This window comes from Balaenoptera musculus, chromosome 17 (assembly GCF_009873245.2).
Source record: "Balaenoptera musculus isolate JJ_BM4_2016_0621 chromosome 17, mBalMus1.pri.v3, whole genome shotgun sequence".
In the NCBI taxonomy this organism is placed as follows: Eukaryota; Metazoa; Chordata; class Mammalia; order Artiodactyla; family Balaenopteridae; genus Balaenoptera; species Balaenoptera musculus.
In genome coordinates, this window is record NC_045801.1 from 65,676,048 (window position 1) to 65,698,581 (window position 22,534).

At 41.6% G+C, this 22,534-nt stretch overlaps 1 protein-coding gene across 9 annotated transcripts in view; it reads left to right on the forward strand.

Moving 5' to 3' along the window:
• NCOA2 (nuclear receptor coactivator 2) overlaps nt 1-22,534 on the forward strand; it is a 275,210-nt gene that overhangs the window by 201,530 nt on the left and 51,146 nt on the right. For 8 of the 9 annotated variants that reach the window (XR_005016991.1, XM_036829935.1, XM_036829934.1 and 5 more), the window contains 3 exons: nt 13,698-13,801; nt 17,818-17,995; nt 20,550-20,738. Coding sequence is in view for 8 of the 9 variants with exons in the window: in XM_036829935.1 (XP_036685830.1) it covers nt 13,698-13,801; nt 17,818-17,995; nt 20,550-20,738 (471 nt within the window). In the remaining variant the exon portion in view is untranslated. Of the gene's footprint in view, nt 1-13,697; nt 13,802-17,817; nt 17,996-20,549; nt 20,739-22,534 lie in introns of those variants that run through there. The other variant, XM_036829937.1, reaches the window with a different exon arrangement.

Here is a 22,534-nt window from a genome sequence, read left to right on the forward strand (position 1 = left end):
GTAAATTAAAAACCTCCTAATACTTACAAATTTATAAATTTCATTTTTCTTTTATTGCATAAATCCACAACACTTTAAAGAAACAATCTGCTCACCCCACTTCAGCACTCGGCTTCACCATGGCAGTGCGCCTCAAACACACACAGGAGGGCAAGGCTTATCTTTTTTATCTTTGCATCCTCACCATCTGATATCGTGTTTATGTTTCCCTTAAACACATGAAATACTACCTTCTTGAAAACAAAATTACAAATAAAAATTAGAAAGTAAAATCCCTTATACCATCTGTGTGCTTGGAGTTGATCCCGTATAACCTGCCCAGAACACTTGAGGGCTCTGCCACTGTTTTCTCCAGACTATGGATCAGCTAAACTCTTATTGAGTGTCTGCATGGGCAGCATGGGCCAAGCAAAGATGACGGGGATGCAGAAATGAAAAATACAGCCCCTGGCTCAAGGACTCCACAGTCTCGAGGGAATTCTGAGGAGCTCCAGATCAAATCAGATGATTTCCATATGGTGTAGTAAGTGATATATATTATGGTTGTGTTTTGGAGGAACAGAGGGTAAAAATTTGGCTCCCCTGAGGTTCCAGGAAGATTTCCGGGAGGAAATGACACCTGGGACCAAGGACCAAGAAGGCCTCAATCCTGTCCAGTAAAGGTAGTGGCACCCAAGAACCCAGCAATGCCTGGCCTGCTCTTTTGAAAATACCCCAGTTGAAGTAGATTTTCATGTGTCATGTTGCCCTGCTTGGGCTGGTCCAGAGAGACGGAAAACTGGTGTTTCCCTTCTAAGAGACAAATGCTATTGGCCAAAAAAAAAAAAGAAAAAAAAAAAAAGGCAGCATTATTTTAATATTTAAAAAGGAAAGAAATTTACATTTGGGACTCATATTTTACCCCAATGAGAGTGAAAATTTATGTTTTCAGTGTTACCATAGATAACTGAAGAATTTTTATTACTGTTAATACTGACATTGATTTTTTTAAAAATTTAAATTTATTGGTAGAAAAACCATAGAAATGATACTAAATTGAATTCATTAACGAGCAATGTCTCAAGATAACTTCAATAAAATACCCTCTTGTAAGTTTCTGATTCAATTCTGTTTTATCACAAAGGGGTGTAATTTTCCCTCAGTAGAAACTTGTCTGTTTCTATTTCTTTTCACTTGACTTAGCCTGATGTAGTCTGTCCTTTCCGTTTTTTAAACATGCATGATTTCACATTTTTCTTTGTTACACAGTTATTTATATTACATTATTTAATGTCTTTTTTTATTTGTAATTTGTAAACAGGTTTATTGGATTCTTGTCTTTGTAAGACTGCTTGTAATTATAAATGCAGAGTAATAATATTACTTAGCGCCTTTCTTCTGTGGCGCTCAGAGTTCTTCACATACATTATCTTATTAAGCCTCATAACATCCCCGGGAGGCAGGGGCATTTTGCAAGCGATTATGGATTGCTTTGCTGAATCAGCACAGCCTCCCAGCATTATGATAAGCTTGGAAAAGATTGAGGTCATGTACTAACTTGCTCTCAGGAAAACCCACATGCAGCCAAATATTTTCCTTGGCAGTACAGACCTAACAACTGCCACCATTCTAGTCTCTGGGAAACCCAGTGTCCGTTGATGCAATTAAAAAACTTTTTGAAAATGCGAATCCAAGACAGCATACTGCCCCTGCCAGTTCAGAGGCAGGTGAATTACACATGGCGTGAGTACAGCATCCTCTTCCAATCCAGGCTTTCAGTCTACAGAAGAAAGGCTACCTCTGCTCTCTGCTCTCAATACTGGACCTGCCCAGTTGTCATGTGTCTGCCTCACTATACGCTATCAACCGGCAGGCAGGATTTCCAAACACAGATTGCTGGAATTCAGACAGTTCATCTGTGTTCACACTAAACCTGTTACAAAATGCCATTGGGTAGAACTTTACTGAAGTCTTGGTGACAGCATAATACGAAATCATCTAGCATTTGAAAGCTTAAGCAGGATAATTAAAACTGAAAATAGGAAGACTACATCTTGATTTTATTTCATCATTTGAGGGGTTGTAGAATGGTGGGGAAACTTATCTCTTACGGCTAATATATGTAAAACAAAACTGTAATTTTAAGCTAATTTAAGCCAGTTAATTTGATAGGGAGTAACTTAATTACTATTATGTCTTCTTCATATTTATAATTAGATAGTTAATTTTGATATATGCCATGGCCTGTATGGATGATCATAATTAACCTCCTGAGGATTTTTTTTTCTTAATCCATGCGATAGCCATGGCACTCACTGTGTGTATATCTTTCAGTTGTGGCTCAAACTTTTCCATAACTTTTATTAGAGAACAAAATTATCAGACTTTCATTCTTTTGGGGGGTGGGGCACGCTGCATGCGGCTTTTGGGATCTTAGCTCCCCGACCAGGGATTGAACCCAGGCCCACAGCAGCAAAAGTGCTGAGTCCTAACCACTGGACAGCCATCCCTGTAAGACTTTAAATCAGATGGCTTTTAAAAACTTCTTGCAAGTGGATTTGACTGCTTTAAATAATCTTTGTATTTGAGAGTACATAACATACAAAATCCAAGAGAATTACTAAATTACCAGCGGTATCACGAAATTTTTTTCCCTTAGCTTACAAATTTTACTGGAGAATTACAGGACCATCCACAAAGAAAGGAGAGGATTCCGTTGTAGAAAGGGTAGTCAGGATATCAAATTTAGGGGTCTTTGTAAATGTCAGCCTTTGTTCATTTCACTTTGACCTCATCATGCAAATTGTGGTCACCTCTTGTCCACACTTTTGCTGGGCTTTCAAACATGCAGGTTCTGAAGTTTCTAAGACCCTCAGTGCACGCCTGCTGCCTGGTAAAGCATGTCAGTTTCCGCATGAAGCTGAGCCTCATCTTTTTAATTGCCTGCTGCCGTAAATAGTTGTGGAAAGCTGATTGATGACTCAGTGCCACTCCTGCTTCAATTGGAGAGATTTCATGCCATACAGTATTTAAAGGTTCACTTTAAAGATGTATTTAGGGACTTCCCTGGTGGCGCAGTGGTTAAGAATCCACCTGCCAATGCAGGGGACACGGGTTCGAGCCCTGGTCCGGGAAGATCCCACATGCCGAGGAGCAACTAAGCCCGTGCGCCACAACTACTGAGCCTGCGAGCCACAGCTACTGAGACCGCATGCCACAACTACCAAAGCCCGCGCACCTAGAGCCCGTGCTCTGCAACAAGAGAAGCCACCGCAATGAGAAGCCCGTGCACCGCAACGAAGAGTAGCCCCTGCTCACCGCAACTAGAGAAAGCCCACGCACAGCAATGAAGACCCAACGCAACCAAAAAAATAATAAATTAAAAAAAAAAAAGAAGAAGAAATCTGATGAAAGCACTCTTCTATCCTGGATCCCCGGGCAAATGGGTGATTCTTAGATACCTGGATTGGTTTATAGTTTCTTAAGAGCTAAGAATGGCTGGGAAAATCCCAGAGTCTGATTAAAAACTCCCATGATGTCCAGTCTACCCTTTTTTTATGGAGCAGGTTGAAACTTCCTAGGTGATAACCTGGATGAAGAAAGTTGCTCTCTTTTTGTTTTCCTTCACCTCTCAGGTGTAGAAGGAACATCAGTGACTTTTCTCCCCACCTAATGCTGCCCCCATTGGCCTGACCACCACGGGAATTGTCCTGATGTCCTTAGCACTTACAGTCTGACCTTCTTTCTCATCCCTTTTCTACTTCATACTTTGACTACAAAAATCAGAGTCTTAGACTAGACCTCCATTAAGTTAAGTGTGCACTGAAGCTCTTCCAGATAGATCCCTCTAAAGAGGCATTTGTGGGTTTTATAGATTGTGCATATCCTGAATTTCAGCTCCAGCTATAAAACTGTTCAGTGTTAACACAGACATGATTGAGCACCCACTGTGTGCCAGCCAGTGCGTAAAAAGACTTCTCCTGTAGCCAAAGGCAGCAACGCTGTGAACGGGACAGATGTGGAAACAGATCAGTCATCTCACAGCGCCAGGGTCATGGGGAGATAGGCACCAGGCATCGCAGAAACAGAGGAAGGGGTTTAGCTTGATTGTTGTGAGCTTCTGGAACAGTGGTGGGGTCTTCAAAGAGAATGGGTGGAAGGGTATCTTGTGCAGATGCAGCAGTCAGAAAATACTTAAAATTATTAATACTTGAAATTTGGGGAGAGAGGTAATAAATATTGCCAGGGCGTAAGGGAGGACTATTGGGAGATGAGTTTTGCTGTGCTGATAAACAGAATAATGATTTGCAAGATAGAATATTTATATGACTTAGACCAAAGTCTTCTTAAGGATTTTAGAAACAACTTTTCATATAATTTCCATATTTTAACCTGTTGATTGGAAACTTTACTTGCTTCTGTGGTATAATTTTGTTGGCATTGCTTGAGTTAACATATGTAGTTGAGAGAAGTGAAACATTTTTAGTTTGGTCCTTTGAGAGGCTGCCCTTAAATTTTCTGAATGAGTGCTGAATTCGAACTTCACCTCACTTCTCATTTTTCTCACGTATTGATTTTTTTTTCTACCTTCATGTGGTCTCAATCTTACCTTTCAGCCTTCTAAGCAAATTATGATTCCTCCATTTCCTCATTCAGATGACTCCTAAAACCTTAGATAGCAGCGCCCAGTGAATTAGATTTAACTTGAAATAAGCAGTTCTCATATTTTATTTTGCCCTCATCTCTTCATAGTCATTGCTAGAGAAGATGCAAGCAGAGACCACTGTGCTCACATTGGAGAATGAATGAATCCTGACAGCCGAGGTTTAATGACATGTGCTTGTTGCCTTTCGGTTGATTCGCTTGCAGTACTTCCAAAGCCGTATTTCCATGGATTTAAACGAGATTCTTTTCACTGTTGATGTGGTTTACTGTGTATCTGATTTTTTTTTTTTTTCCTTCCATGGTCTGTCTTTAAATTTAAGCTCCTACCTCACAGACATATTTAGATTATGTACAAGAAAGAGATTCTGGACAAACTGTTACATACGTGCATGGCTTACCACGGAACATTACCCACTGTCTGTTTTACCTGTCAGTGCACTCAGTATTGATAGGTGGTACTGAAGTGGGGTACTGAATAGAATGGTACATTGGTAATAGCAGAGTCAATGATAGTTCTTACAGACAAAAGCATCTTCTAGCCAGTTATACCCAGAATCTTTTCTGGTTACTGTTTTCTCTCTTGATCCGTGCAGTACATTAATTTTCAAAGTAGGGCCTGCATATTTCAAACTTGTGGCATGGTGGTTGATTCTGTGTAAGCAGTCATGCCTCACCATTGATGAAAACGAAACGAGGCACACTGCTTTCTCCGAAGCAGAGAGTGTGGGGATTTTGCTGGGTGGAGGTAGCCTTGGGATTGGTTCATTTTGCCATTTCTTGGTGCTGAAGGGAAACCATGATGTGGTGATGCCAAGCTCAGTGTCAGAAACAGAGGGAGGCGACTTGGAGCTGAGGTTCCTCCCACTCCCAAAGAAAGTGCAGCTGTGCGTCTTTAATATGCACGGCAGGAGATTTCAGCAGCCCGATGATATATAGTGCATTAATGTTGAAAAGATAAACACATTTGGAGAGCACAGGAAGGGCCTTGTGTTTTTATGTTAGCAGAATGCTTCCTAATGAATAAGAATGTGCTGCTGGCTTCACAGAGCCAGATGGCAGCTTTTCTAATTTTAGTTGGGTGCAGATGCATAATTCTCTGGTTTTACCTTCCAGAACCTTTGAGATGCTACATCACTTTCCCTGTAATATTTTATCTGTAGTGCTTGGCCAGAAACTGCCTGTCGTCGTCTCAATGACTTCTTTGATCTGCATGGGTCCCAGTGCTGCTGGGTTTGACAGTCACTTCACCTGAAATCATCCAGCTCCTAAATGCAGGAAAAGGTGGAAATTGTGGATGTATTCCCACTAGAGTCTTAAAATTTGTTGTGGAGGTGATTAGACTTGTGTTTGACGTCAGTCTACTGAAAAATTGATAGGTATCTGGGTGAGTGATTTTACTCATTTTGGAGCAGTGGAATTAATTATAAAACCCGCATAAAGTCTCAGGTTCCATTTTAGTCAAAGGTGCTAATACTTTAAATAATGCTGCTTCCATAAAAGCAGCTCTCCTCATGCTTGACCAAACATCAAAACAACTTTTAAACGCTTACTTGTTACACGTCAGGGAGGTCTAAACATGGGCAGTGTTAAAATTTTTTCCATGTATAGATGTAAATACCCTGTGGCTTATCTTTCTTTTTTTTTTTTTTTTAATCTTTCAGTTGATGTATTTTTCAGAGTAAATGATTGATATTTGTTCAAATTCTGACTTTTTAAAGATAAACTAATTTCCACAAGTTTTCCACAGCCTCTTCAGATGATTTTTTTACAGAGAAGGAAAAGAAAGAGTATACCTCTTTAATCATGGCCATATCACCCTGTCCCTCCACTGGGCAGACATTAAACAGCATTTAGGTTTCTAAGTCATTGGTGGTTGCCACCACTGCTGCTGAAATTAGAACAATTACGTGGCTGTCCCCTGAACCATGACTGCCATCCGTGTGAGGAGGCAGGACTCTTTCTGGTCACAGGGCAGAAAGGCCCTGTGAGTGTATGTTCTCAGCTCACCTGCCGAATGAATAGACAAGACCTTCTAATATTATAAGATTCACTAAGTTACCAAAAATCAATAAATGGTGTTCTTCTAGAACATGGAAAGGTCTTTAAAAAAAAAAAAAAAAAAAAAACACTTTATACTTTAAAAGTAGCTAAGTATACTTTTTTTTTTGGCCATACTTTGCAGCCTGTGGGATCTTACTTCCCCGACCAGCGATAGACCCCGGGCCCTCGGCAGTGAGAGCGCCAAGTCCCGACCACTGGACCACCAGGGAATGCCCTAAGCGTACTTTTTGAAAGAATAAATAAACTTTTGGCTAGAATCGCAGTTTCTGATTTGTTTCTGTTCTCACCAGGAGACTTAAATTTTACTTTTCTATGTATTTTTAAATCACTTAAATACCTAGAGATTAAACACTTCCCTAGTTGCCTTTCATTGTGTTCTGAGAGAAAACACAAATAATAACGACTTATAAAGAAAAGCATATGACATATAATATTAATGATTTTCCCCCAGTTTGTGGTATGACTCATCTTAACACGGTCCCTGAAGAGATGGGGTTTGTTCTTTGCTCTGAAACTGGGAATGTAATTAATTGGTGTTGGATTTCTGGAGCGCAGGCAAGTGGGGGAGGGGACCAGATGGGACTGCGCTCCAGCAGCCATCCAGGAGGGAGGGGGCCCTAGGAGAGAGATGACTGGGCGTCCTTGGACAGTCTCTCCAGTCGGAGCTTTGCATTTGTAAAGCGGGGCTGCTTAAAAGATCAGAGCTATTTTATGGTATTTTTGTCTTTTGGGAAGTGAGGAAGAAAAGGACAGAATTACTGTTTTCATTGTTATTTCTCTTAGGTCATATTCTTTACCTAAAAAGAATAACTTTAATGGTCAAAGTCCAGGAGGAAAACATGGAAGTCAGGGCATGGGGGAGAAATCTTTTTGTAGGCTCTGAAAATTAAATTTTATCATCTCTTTTTTCGATTTAAGAGTTCCATCTGTAATAATGAGATTTCATAAGGTTTTGATCATTTGAAATTCCGGGATGATCTTTCAGTAAACTGTTGAGTTTACTGAAGGATATTTTTGTAACAGAATGTATTTTTATGGTTAATGGATGCAAAATATAGAAAAGTAAATATAATTTGTGACCGCTGAGAAAACTGCCTAATTTAAAAATATTAAATAGTATGTTTTAGTATAGTAACGCTGTTCTTACAGAAGTATAAATATATCTAAGGATTTAAGCTTATTTATATCTGGGACATAAAAATAGCATACTCATTCTTGAAATGCTCCATCAAAATACCAATGTATGTCCGGTTAACATAACAGTATATCTCAAAGGAGTTCTTTTCTTCCTCCTATTTAATTTCAAAGCCCAAATGAACATTGTACAGAGGTAGTACTTCATGAAAAGTACCCAAATAATATAAATTCATGGCCAGTTTAATTTAGATTCCAATTACATTGGTAAAGCCATATTTCTGGGTATTTTCTATCACTTCATATTATTGATATTCTAATACTGAGAAATAGCCAGAGCACATATCGAATACGGAATTGAATAATAGATGACCAATTAGCAGGAAAATGCATATATACAAACACTTAGTGAGGATAGGCGTGAAGGGCCCTAAATTCTTCACCCTGTTTTCTTATTTATTTACTCTGTGAGTAGTGAACATTTCCCAGTCTCTTAGTAAATATGTGAATAGTGTTGTATAAATGAACATTTTAAAAGTTCTCTTGCAAATAATCAATGGTCTCATCTGGAGTTTTCTTTCCAGCACACGTTCCACAATTTCAGATTGACCTTGGGAAACATTTTTGTTGTTTTCATTTTGAGTCAGATTCCTAGAATTCCAGTTTGGACAATCTTTTCGCCATTATCCCATAACACTGGTTTCAAAGGCCAGGCTGAGCTTTGCCTGGGGAGGGATGCCACACGTCCATTGCTTTCGCCGTGTGCTCACGAATCCTGCAGAATCCAGTTCGACTACCATGGACGTGAAGTATTTTCAGCTATGTCCAGCCTTTTTTATCCCTTCTGCGAACTTGAAGTTAGCTCCTTGCACTTCAGCCCTCAGTTCTCGTTTGGCTCAGCTGTCAGTGCTTTGCCCCTGCAGCTGGATGTAAGCTCTCAGCCCACAAGGATCCTTCACTCCACCTGCCCCGCAAACATGCGTGAGACACATAGCAAGACATCCAGACACGTGGACGGTGTAACTGGGCGATTTCCCCGTGCCAGCCCCGCATTCTCTGTGACTGCTTTTTAGCTGCCGCTTTTCTCCTTTTGAAGATTTTTCAGTTGAATGTTATAAAGAGGAAAAAAGGACATGTTTTATTATTACAGTTTTTCAGGATGATAATTATTTTTGTCCAGGCTTTACAGTAGAGCCCAAACACATGTTTTATCCCCTCTAAGTCATCTCTTACATTAAATTTTAGGCCCTTGCCCTAAATTATACCTGATCTGTAGATTCCTAAAGATGAAAGAAAATGCTATGCAGATACAATCTCATTCTTCATATTTTCTTTTTCTTTTTTTTTTTTTTTTTTTTTGGCCGCGCCACACAGCATGCAGAACTTCCTCGCCCAGGGATCAAACCCACACCCCCTGCATTGGGAGCGTGGAGTCCTAACCACTGGGCCACCAGGGAGGTCCCTCATTCTTATTTTCGGATAAAAGTCAAAAATTCAGTGCCTGAACACATCGCTAGAATATTTAGAATAGCCTGACCTGAAAGTTTATCAGTGTTTAGGAACCTGCATGATTGAGTTTTCCAAGTTTGAATCTTTTTAATTCCACAAAATATTAATTAATGAATTCAGGAAACTTTGGGGTCTTCAGAATGATGATCGGATCCTCAAACTGCCAACATCTCACAAAGTATATTGATTGTCTTTTAAAGACTTGGGAAATATAAATACGACACAAGAATGTAATGGATAGCTCAAGGAGTATGGCCAATATTTTATAATCACTTTAAGTGGAGTGTAATCTATAAAAATATTGAATCACTATGTTGTACACCTGAAACTGATGTAATATTGTAAATCAACTATACTTTAATTTTTTTTAAGAAAGGACTCAGAAATGGGTTATCACAAACATTGTTATTTTGTATTTATTTTGCCATAAAATGAGGCATTAATATAGACACCACAGAAAACCATAATTTATTACTATAGTGATATCAGAATCTCATATGACAAATAGGCTAATGTTTTCCAGTGATCAGTGATAGGTGTGGGGCTGCCTTTGTGATTAGCTTTTGCCTCCTATCTCACTCCGCCTCACCTTAATCTAAATTAAGTCCATTCTTTTTTTAAAATTGTATTTATTTTTGGCTGCATTGGGTCTTTGTTGCTGCGTGCGGACTTTCTGTAGTTGCAGCGAGCAGGGGCCACTCTTCGTTGCGGAGCGCAGGCTTCTCATTGCAGTGGCTTGTCTTTGTTGCGGAGCAGAGGCTCTAGGCGTGCAGGCTTCAGTAGTTGCGGCGCGCGAGCTTAGTTGCTCCGCGGCATGTGGGATCTTCCCGGACCAGGGCTCGAACCCGTGTCTGCTGCATTGGCAGGTGGATTCTTAACCACTGCGCCACCAGGGAAGTCCCAGTCCTTTCGTTAAGAAGAATAACACCACCTGTTGTAACAGTGGAAGGATTGGAAGGACCTGGGAGCCGGCAAGAATGTGAGATGCCTTGAAAGTTGATGACTGAGGCAAGACAAGATGATTCATCATTTAAGCCCAGTTCTCCTCAGGAGACCCTTTCCCCATATCGCTGACCCCTGCACCTGGAGGGCCAGTGGGCCTGAGGGGGAAAATCAGTTCCTTTCCCCACCACCCTCGATTCTAGTTGCCCCTGCATTCCCGGGGGTCAGTGCCAGCAGTGGGTCTGGTCTCGTCAGTCAGCCACCAAATATTCAGTGAAAACCTACTCTGACGTAGGGGTGGTGCTGGCCACTGAGGGTACACCAAGGATACCCCTTTTGTGAAACTCCTGGTGGGGATAGTGTACTGTTTCCTGGGCTGGGGTTCTCACTGCAGGAGGGGAGGAGAAATGATACCTTCCAAGAAGATGTAGCAGCATCTTGTGCAAAGAAGGCCTTTCAATCTGCAGTTTCTGATAGACCTTCTCTGGGGACGTCTTCTCAGGCACACCATCCCACTTTGAGAGTCACTGCTGCCACCGAAGGTGCTGATGGGAGCACGATGGCCCTGTGAATGGTTAGGAGGCCAAGGAAAGGCTGAGAAGTACTCAGTCTGCAGGGTGTTAGCACATGGTTCCTACACCCCGAATGCCACAGCACCGCAGACAAAAAGTAAATAAATGAGAATGCAGTAGGACCGCGTACATTTATAATATCTGTTACGTGGGTTTTAAGATTCAGTATTAAGGAAACTCGGGGATCCTCAGGCCTGAAGCCCGCACAGACCCCCGCCAGCGCAGGGCTGTTAAGTTAGAGGAAGAGTAGGTGCAGCAGCAGCTGAGGGTGCCACCCCTGCCCCCGGACTCGTGTGGGCAGGTGAGCAGACACTGAAAAGAAATCTGCAGCCGTACGGAGTGACTAGCAGAAGCGGGGGTCGGGGCGTGGGAGTCTGCCCCGTGTGCGTTTACTCGGTGGTGAGAAAGATTCTGGGAGGATGGGGCGGGGGGGGGGGATGGGGAGAACATGTGCAGTAATTGTCTGGACAACCTGAGGCGCTGCCTGCCTCAGTGAAGACTGGCTGAGGAACTGGGCTGAGACCAAGCCAGCAGATGGGGTAGGGGACCTGCAGTCAAGAGCTAGGGAGAGCAGCAAGGAAAGAAACGAAGTGAGGACTAACACATCCTCACGTGCTGAGTTACGAAGGCTACCAGACGGGTTATATCTCTATTTATGGCTGGTCGCAGTTATTCAGATCTAAGCAGGGGAATCAGGAACGTCGCAGAGTCATTGAGAAAACAGATACTCTCTGCTTCTAAGTTCTGCATTTGGAACTAAGTAAGGGAGAGCTAATAAACGACATATATACACTACTATGCATAAAATAGATAGCTAATGAGAATCTACTGCATAGCGCAGGGAACTCGGCTAAGTGCTCTGTGGTGACCTAAATGGGAAGGAAATCCAAAAAAGAGGGGATATATGTATACTTACAGCTGATTCACTTTGCTGTACAGCAGAAACTAACACAACATTGTAAAGCAACTATACTCCAATTTAAAAAAAAAAAGACAGATACGGGGACTTCCCTGGTGGTCCAGCGGTTAAGACTTCGCGCTCCCAATGCAGGGGGCCTGGGTTCAATCCCTGGTCAGGGAAGTACATCCCGTGTGCCACAACGAAGATCCCGCATGCCGCACCTAAGACCCAGCGCAGCTAAATAAATGAATAACTATTCTTTTTAAATAAAAATGAATTTTAAAAATTAAAAAAAGATTTTTAGGGGCTTCCCTGGTGGCGCAGTGGTTGAGAATCTGCCTGCCAATGCAGGGGACACGGGTTCCAGCCCTGGTCTGGGAGGATCCCACATGCCGCGGAGCAACTGGGCCCGTGAGCCACAACTACTGAGCCTGCGCGTCCGGAGCCTGTGCTCCGCAACAAGAGAGGCCGCGATAGTGAGAGGCCCGCGCGCCGCAATGAAGAGTGGCCCCCGCTTGCCACAACTGGAGAAAGCCCTCGCACAGAAACGAAGACCCAACACAGCCATAAATAAATAAATAAATAAATAAATAAATAAATAAAATTAAAAAAAAAAAGATTTTTAAAAAGACAGCTATGCTAGTAGTAAGTTACATTTGTAAACTCCTTTCTGGTTTTTAAAGTGTGTTTTACACATCATCCCATTTACTCCTGTCATGGGCCGTGACGCGAGAAGGCAGGTACTAAGGCCTTAAAAAGTTGCAATGACATGCTCTGACTTGTACTAAGTGGCTGAGCTTAGACTTGAACTACACAGGCCTTCTTCCCTTTTCCACTGATAGATATGCATGTGGACGTTTTCCATCAGGGAGCGGCAAGATTTGGAGGGCCTGTGTAATTCCTAATTACTTTCTAGGTTCCCAGGTACAAATTAAACGTTACAGGTTTTCAAAATACTGTGTAAAATCTTCTGTTATGAAAAAAAAGGAAGCCGAGTCTACTAAGTTCATGAAAGCAAGTTGACTCTGAGTACTAAATTGATTTACAGTTTTCTTTGCTTGCATTTAATTACAATGATAACGTGCGGTGTAAACAAGGATATAATTTATTCAGGACAAATAACTGGCACATTGTTTTGTGTCGTTTCCTAGCAAGTTTTGGGATGTATCTGTTGTGCTTTGAACTTTTCTTGGTGTTCTTGAAATAACCCGTTTGCATATGTACATTGATGACTGTGCATCTGCTTCCTCCGTGAGACTTTTCTGTGATGGAATGTCTTCCCAGGCCTCGTGGGGAGCCGTTTTAGTCCACACCTCGGGACTAGATAAAAGGGCAGCCGTTGAAACTCTCCGAGTGCTTGATAGGGTGCCGCTCTCTCTGCCTTACCTCGTCAGGCACCTTCCACCAGACAGGGGCCAGTCTTTCTGGTTACTTTAAATGTGAAGGCGACAAGAGGTGGGACAGTACAAGAGCCAGGGGAGTGTCACGTGGGAGCAGCCACAGTGGTCAGGACGCGTTTTGATTCCTTCTTCAAATGCATCTTTGATTTCTTTCCCGAAGCCTGAACAACAGGCCCCGGGTCATCCCAGCTCGGGGAATCTCTGCAGGCGGCACTAATTGTGCCGCGGTATAGAGCAGTTTTGCAATCTAGAAAAAAAAAACGCTTGTCAGGGACTGGCATGAAACCCCTAAAGTCATTTTATCGGCAGCATGAAAGGGGCCGAGCCACAGGTTCTGGAGGGGAAAAGTTAATGTTCCGGCTCCGGCTTCCAGCAGTTTCTCCCGTGCAGTGGTGGTGGGGACGTACTCTAACTTTTTTATAGCTGGCTCTGATCCCACTGGAGATTTTTGAAATCGTTACAATAAAAATGTTTCTGTGTCACTCTGTCCTTGAAATAGCACTGCCGTTGAATTCACACTTGTGTTTGTTGCAGAGAAAGCAGCAGCCGCCAACATAGATGAAGTGCAGAAGTCAGACGTGTCATCCACCGGGCAGGGTGTCATCGACAAGGATGCACTAGGGCCTATGATGCTTGAGGTAGTGCACCCTCATTTTGGTTCTGTATCTCACAATGTTGTTTATCCATTATTCCATTTAATTTTCAAGTGAATGTAATTTAAGGAGAATCCACACTTAATTTTCACTCTTAAAGCTGAAGTACTGCTGACCTCTTGAGCTTACTATTAATAATATGTATCTAGATTTTACTCCGGATTCCAGCTTATATACGTTTCGAATTGATAATACAGAATTAAATTAAGTGGATTAGAATACAAATTTGACCAACTTTAACTGTCAGTTGAGCATTCATTTTGGAAAACCGTGTTCACAAGTCCTGTTAAATTCTGTGATGTTGTTGTGGTTTGAAACGTTCCCAGAATTCTTAGGTTTTCATATATGCATGTCCATATGCCTGTATATACAGGTTAAAATTTGAGGACCAAAGGAGGTTTACTCGGGACTTCCCTGGCGGTCCACTGGCTAAGACTGTGCGCTTCCACTGCAGGGGGCACAGGTTCCATCCCTGGTCAGGGAACTAAGGTCTCGCGTGCCCCATGGTGCAGCCAAAAATTTTTTTAAAGAGGAGGTTTACGCCTGTTATTTATGTTACTTCAACTAGTTTATTGATTTCATAAAGACGAAAATTGAAGGAATAGGCAGAACTCTTAAGCATCACAAGTGTAATGAATTGTCGTAACTGCCTTTTCTTTATTAACTTTAGGAAGTTTTATGACCAGACTACTATCTAGATTTTGTAAAGTCCCGCTTTCTTATTTTATTAACCGATACAGTATTAAACACCAAGTCCTTTGCTGTACCTATTCCAGAATTACAATTTAAGATGTAGGCTATGGTAAGATGAGGGAAAAAATGTCAGTGAATGTATAACAAGAAGCAGAGGAGCCCTGAGACATAAATTATGTCAGTTCTCAGGATAATTTACTCTGCTGATGATATGATGAGATTGAAAATTACCGCATGGCCAGAAGCTCTGCAGCATTGCCAGTGTAGAATCACTTATCTTGCAGCAGCTGCACGTATATAAGAAATTAGGATTTTTAAAGCAGAGATAACCAATAATTGCCCCTTTTTTTTCAGTTGGTGCATAAGATGATTTTTATTTTTAGAAAATCTAATTCTGTGAAAATCTACCATATAATCGGAGGGTGGGGGGACACAGAAGAAATGTAAAGCTTGTCTGACCCGGTCTTTATATTTAGAAATGACAGAATTCATTCCTTGGGTCTGACCTTGCTGGCCAAAAGACTTTAAATGACCCCACGTTGGCCCTTGCTTATATCTCTTTTATCACTGGCTTGAAAACATTTAACGATAATTTTCAGAGAAGAAGCAAAAACACACTTAACCTGATTTTCCCGAATTCAAAAGGCAGTGGAAGGCCAGAGAGTGCTACTTCCCACTTGGTTCTTAGAAGCAGATGAGAAAACTCTTAACTAGGTGGGCTGTTTATTTAGAATTAGATGAAAGAACTAGAAACAAAATTCATTTGGAAATGATGGTAATCTAAATTTTTACAATTAGGAAATGCCCATATATCTGTGCTTATTCCTTATATGGGGGGAAATTAAAGTAGGGTGGAAACTCTTGGGAAGATTTTTGAGGCTTCTAAAAAGAAATGCTTGCAGTAACCACAAGGCTATGACTCAAGCCTTTTGAGAGTAAGTTCACTAATTGCAGAAATCAGATTGCTAGATATCAGTGGACCTTATCTCGTAAGATCAAATAAATCCACATTTTCACTGTTTCAAGATAGTCTTCTGAGAATTCAGTGCATTGAGCAAGCACCTGTTCAGCAGGACTTCAGTGCTAAATGTGTGAGAGGTAACGCTTTGAATCTAGAGACTTAAGGTTTGAATTTGCATCTTTATCCCTGTTTGCATGTAATAATCTAAACGGAGAAAACTTGTTCTCGTTGAGCCGTTCTAGGCATAGATGCACACTCATGCTTACATCATAGCATAGTGGTTGCTAGGCAACGAAACCAAATGTCAGCTTTTTTCATCAGAGCATATCATAGTGAGCTTTAAAAAAACAAACAGTTTTATAAGATGAAAGAATTTCATCTTTCAGTTATATTATGCCACAGTCAGTCTTTTTAGCATGGTACGAAGCAGCAGGAAACTACATGCACTTCCAAAAGTGAACAACAGGTAATATAATTACGACAATCCCTGTTGAATGTGTATTTGGTATATAACTAATCAACTGACTTCCTGTCCTACACACACACACACACACACGCATACACGCTCACACATGCACACACACACTCACACAAGGTTTCCAACAGTTGATGCCAACATACTGTGGAAGGCTGTTTACACATAGTCTTGCTTTGCCCTGCATATTGTTTATACCATTGGGAAAACCTGACTGAACATTTAAGAAAAACTTAAAACCAAACGGTGTTTTTTTTAAATATATATTTTTAAGAGCTTTTCATTGGTGCCTTATGGTCAGTTCTAATTTGAGAGAGCGCTTAGTTTTGTCATGAAAATAGAATTAAAGATGGAATATATTCAAAGAAAGCTCACAAAATAGGAGCCTGTTAAATAATAACTTAAGGAAAAAACAAACTAGAGAGAAAGTAAACACTTTATGCCCCATTCATACACTTTGTCATACTGGTGTGTCCATGTAACATTCGTGTTAAAATAGTAGTAAATACACAGCATGAAGAAACTGGCATGAGCTCTGTGGTCCACGTGTTCCTGGCCCAAGGAATGCCTGGTCAGTATCAAGCCTCTTCTAGCCCTGATCAGTCCCCTGATCCATGCAACAGCTCTGACAAGTGAGGATCAGAAAGAAAAAGGAGGAGGAACCAAGAGAAACTCACTGAGCTCCCGGCCTTTGCGTCACCCAGGCGACCATGATAGGAAGATGGGCTGGGTAAATACTGGAGAGCACTGTGCTGCGTGGTAGTTGAAAGCATGGGCTTCGGAGTCACATCCACCTGGATTTGCAACCCAGCTGACTAGTTGCAAGTGCCTGGGCAAATCCCTTAACCTCTTTGAGTCTCAGTTTTTTTCCTCCTCTGTGAATTGGAAAAGGGAAAACATTCCTTCCAGAACTGTAAATATTAAAACGACACTGTGTGTTTAAGGCTCAGTAAACGTGTCTATATCTATTATTATCCTCTTGATTTCCTGAAATGATCCTAGGTCCTTCATCTCCTTCCCTAATCTGTTTTGGAATGACAGCAAAGTGAGCTATGCACCCATCACAGGAAAAATGCTACTGCTATCTGGGTGATTTAGGAACCTGCATCTTGACAACTTGGAGAACAAGTAATAGAGCCAGGCGTGATTAGTTAACTTTCCAGTCCTCCCTGTTACAAACCTAAACCTCAAGGCCCTGTGCAGTCTCAGGACAGTGCCGGCTGTATCTCAGCCTGAGGTCCCCAGGAAGACTGGTTTGTCACATCAGAGACACACCTCCCAGACTCTTTCCCCATTTACACCAAACAATAAAGGATTGGCGTTCCTTAAAAGGTCTGAGATCACCTTCAATTATTTTCGCTTAAGCCTTGGAAGCTTTAAAAGTAGTAAAATTTTCTGATTTTTTTTCCTTGGCATTTATCCTTAAACTGAGGGAAAATTATCAATGACCTCTCCTTCCCATTGTATTCCATGAGGAAGTGTACAAAAAAATGACTCAGTATTGGATCACTAGCATAAAAGTTGTTCTCGGCCCTACGGAGTACATCAATCTCATTTGGAAAATGCAGATAAATGCCTGTATACTTTTACGTGGCAGTAATTATCTCCTGATGAATTAACAGAGTGACTGTTTGTCATTTAGTTTGTGACAAGAAACCCTTATGTAGTCTCTCCTCCACTTACTAAGATGGACTCATTTCAGCAAGAGAAAACGTGTTAACTGTTTCTGAATGATAGGAGTGATAGCAAGAGAGATCACCCTTCTCCCCACACGTGAATTATGTCTCCCTTAAAGGGGCCACTCCCTTCTTAGCAGTCGGATGTGATTTTATGCTGCCTCCTTTCTAACACAATTTGTGCCTCTTCCCTTAGGCCCTTGATGGGTTCTTCTTTGTAGTGAACCTGGAAGGCAACGTTGTGTTTGTTTCAGAGAATGTGACACAGTACCTAAGGTATAACCAGGAAGAGCTGATGAACAAAAGCGTATATAGCATCCTGCATGTTGGGGACCACACTGAATTCGTCAAAAACCTGCTGCCAAAGTCCATAGGTAAATGAGTGTCTCCTGGGTCTCTCCTCAGCCCCTGCCCACACGCACAGTGTCTTGGCCAGAGGGCAGAAAACAGAACTATATTCTGTCCGCTGGGGATAAGAGTAACTGGGTAATTTTTTAGAGATGCTTGTGTTAACTGTGTAAGCTTCGAGGTCAGGCAGAAAAGGACATCTATAGGTCCTGGTCTTGAATGAATGATCGTTTTGACCCTATATTTCAAGTAAGTAAAAATAATGCAGTTGGAGAGTAGGCACATGGCAACTGTTTTCATGGGATCTATTTGGTTGTTTTTTAAGAGGCTGCCGATTGCCTCCCGCCCAATCCAGTGCCCGTCGGCTCTGCTTTGTCCTTTTCTTCCGTGACAACCTAAGACGCAGAAGGTCACGAGGAGCTTGAGATTCAGTTTATTTTGAGTCCTGCTGGTGAAGGGTATGATGTGGGTGTATACGACATTCTAAAAATAAAATGCTGAGGAACAAGTGGCGTGTGGAGGTTCGAATGCTCCCAGCCTGGGAACCCGAAATGGGCTCTGGGGCTTCACAGGACTCCTCAGTGGCCCTGCGGGTGGCAAGGGCCCCACCCCCACCCCCACCCCCCGCCCCTCCACGCCCGCTCCCTGCTTCCCCTTCCTGTCTTCCTCATCTCGACCTGGAGATGCTATCCGAGAGTGTCCGTGATTCCGAAGGGCCGTACTTTAAAGCGGGTGATTCACAGCGTGGGCCCACCTCAGTGGCTGCTCTAGAGCATTGCTGTTCCCAGTTACTAAGTGGCTCTTTTTTTATATTCTCACTTAAGCTCATGTTGCTGAGAATGTCTTCATGGGTAAAAAGGAGTGCATATTTTAGTAGAGAATAAGGTCAAGTCCTGAGTTAGCAAGTATTTCTGTTCCTTTTCTGAAAACTGTTTATGCTAGCTGGTCTCATTGTTACCATGGTAAATAGGAAAAGGTCCTTTCACATTCCATTGTGGCTAGCTTTTCTTTAATAGGATAACCCTTTGTTCAGAGTGACTGCAGCAGTAATACAAAGTATACGTGTGAGGTTCTTCCATTATATTCTCTAGTAAATGAACAAGAAAGTGGGATGTCTTATTTCAAGTAACTAGTATTTTCAAATCTCTTCGGTAATTTTATGACTTCCTCAGAAGACCTTTACTTATTAATTCACTATTATTAATTCACTTGTCTAAAGAGCTCTTTGCCTTACTTTATATTGTACTTTTTTATACTTGCAAATTACGTATTAACCTGAGTGAACAAGAACTTTTTTCTTTGATTACTCTATGTAGTCTTCATTATGTAAATAAGCTTTTAAGAATGCTGATGGTAAAATAAACTTCTCAGACGTCTGTATAAAGCTAGCTGTGGTTCCTCCTTGTAAAACAGCCTCCTGTGGTTCACTTGATATTTCCTTTTTCTCTCTAGGGTTTGTTTCCTTCTTTCTTCCTCTACAGCCCAGTGCCTGTGGGGTTAGCATTGTGTTCACCTAGGTGTCCTTTTAAGCGTTTTCTAACTAGTGACTTTCTGAGAGTGCATTTGCTTGTCTTATGACTGGCCCTTTTTTCTGATTCCCCTCTTTCATCGTCCTGCTGGTCCTAATATCTTTTAGATAAAACACAAGCGACAGTAAAGAAAAGGGCACCGAAGTGAGAAGTAGGGTCGGTTCTGACTCCAGCTCTTCTAGAAGCTGAATATTTCTTTGCACATCAGTTTTCTCGTCTGTAGATGAGGAGGCTGATCTGGTGATCTGTAAACACCCTTAAATTCTCAAAATCAGTCATTATTTTATTTCTCTCTTTGATTTCTCTAATGCATCTCCCCCCCCAAAAAAGAGGGCTTTCTTCTCTTTCATGTTTTTCTTGAATTAATATATATGTTTCTAAGTATTGATACTAAAATAGAAGACATGTGAAGTAGTATTTCATTGAAAAGAAATAAATGACATTAGCAGTGTATCCTCAAGATCATCTCAGTCTTATGAAGAAATATGCACGAAGCAAAAAAAAAAAAAAACTACAGCCAAGTTACAGAATATACAGTAAAATTTCAGTTAAGTTTTAGGAAAGAAAGGTCAGTAAGAAGAGGCAGTGTGGGATGCCTAGAGCAGTTGGTTAAGTATCTAAAGGACCTCAGCCGTAGAGCAGGAGTACATGTGGATGGGAGACATAGAGGCAGCTGGACCTTTTAGACAAGGTAGCAGGTGCAAAGATATCCATGTGGTACTGGGTATGGAAGGTGATGGCGGGGAGGCTTGTGCTGGGCAACGTGAAAGGTCTGGTTAGATGGGTAAGAGGGGGCTGGTCAGCAATCAGGGCCTGCACTTGAAGGGAAAGAGTCATGGTGAAGAGTGAGAAGTGTGTAAAAGACATTTGAAATTCCCAAGAATTAACCCAATAATTTTTCCCCTTTAGATTTTGAAATTACTTAGAAAAGTATAAGCACTGTATAAAAGTAAGATAACCATATGTTTCCTACATCATTCTGATAATTAGGGAGAAGCCAGTCTGACGCTAGTTTCTTTACACTGTCGGGTTGCTTTTGCCTTTTGCCCAGTGAACGGGGGAGCTTGGTCTGGCGAACCTCCCAGGCGGAACAGCCATACCTTCAATTGTCGGATGCTGGTAAAACCTTTACCGGATTCAGAAGAGGAAGGTCATGAAAACCAGGAAGTACATCAGAAATATGAAACTATGCAGTGCTTTGCTGTCTCTCAACCAAAGTCCATCAAAGAAGAAGGAGAAGGTAGGGGCCACATCTCTGGGATATGTTACATCATGTATTCCTGTGCTACTTCTTTCACACTTAATAATCTGAAATTAGAGGCCACACAAAGAAAAATGTAGAGGCAGTTTCTTTGTTCTTTTCACCTACTTAACAATTTTTGTGATAAATTCAATTATTAAGTCTTTAAAACAGCACGATCCAATAGAATTTGCTGTGATGATGGCAGTGTTACGTGTCTTCAATGTCCAATGCAGCCGCCACTAGTTACATGTGGCTACTGAGCATTTGAAATAGCAGTAATGCAGTTGGGGACCAAATTGTCTATCTTATTAAGTTTTCGTTTGAATAGCCCCATGTGGCCAGCAGCTACCCTGCTGGAGCACGTCCACTAGTGTTGAACCTCTCGGGGATCCTAGGCTCCTCTGAATGTCTGTAACAAGCTCCGAGCCACGCCCTGGAAAAACACACATGGTACAAATAACATCTTTCATATACTTCCAAGGGATTAACGGATTTCATATGGTTTGTCTATGGACGCTGCGTCCAGGATAGGAGAGGATGGAGACGGGAGTGGGGATTGGGAGAAGGGTTCCAGACTGTGAGCTCATAGGCTTTTACCTTTAAAGAGGTGCTGACCTAGTGTCCACCCCCTACGCCCTCCGAGCAAGCCACTCCACACCGCCGCGTGTCACTGTCTGTGACACGGGACAGTGCCGAAGAACGCGTTCTGCGTGTGTAGCAGAAGCGGGGGAGCCGGGGACCATCAGTCAGTGGAAACACCGTGGGCTTTGTAATCAGGCAGGCCAGCTCCTAAATCAGCCGCTTACCAGCTCTGACTTTGGGCAAAACCTTCTCGACCTCCGAACATCCGTGTACTCTCTTAACCAATGAAGTCAACAATTCCAGTATCACAGCGTAATAAGGATTAAGCGAACATGCCTGAGCCATGATTGGCATTCAATACTAGATATTTAATCCTCTTTTAAAAAAAATATGTAAGTAATTTTTAATTTAAATTTTATTGGAAAGGAAGTTAATAGAGCTGTCACAGATGATACATGCTTTCAAAATTAAGTTTTTACATAGGTACGGAATGTCAAGCGATTTTATTCTCCTGTATGCAACAGAGTGAGTGTCGCTAATATATCCATCTGCGATAATATTCTAAAGCCGTATTCTACAGCTGAGCTGACTTACGATTTTGTGCTATATATTTATTTAAACATTTCTGTACATTTAAAATCTGATTCCGAATGTTTACACAGTGTAGCATAAGAGTAGGGTTTCTGAGGCATGGTGCGCTCACGTTCAAATCCTGGCTTCCCCAAAGTTTTGTGTGATGTTGGGCAAGTTACTGAAACTCCGTGCTTTGGATTCTCCTCTGTTAAATGGAGATAATGCTAGTATCTGCCTCATAGAGTTGTTAAGAGGATTAAATGAATCGGTAGCCTATAAAGCAGCTAGAAAGGTGTCTGTCTCATAGTAAGTGCTCAAAAATTTAGGTTTTATTAATGTTGAGGACAAGGATTACATTTATTTTTGTGATACTCACTATTACTGGATATATTTAAAGAACTTCTTTCCCGAATTTAAAGGTGAACAATCATAAATCAGCGACATAAGATACGAAGAGACTTTTTAAATCAACCTTTTCCCCAGCATGTTTGAAGTTGAAAGGGCTTGCAGTGTGCTCTGCATGTTACAAGATAAAACACATCCTCCCTGTTCTCCAGAAGTGAACACAGATACATAAAACAGTTGAAGTGGGGTAAGGAATAAATGCTTAGAGCTGCGTGAGAACCTAGCCATGGCCA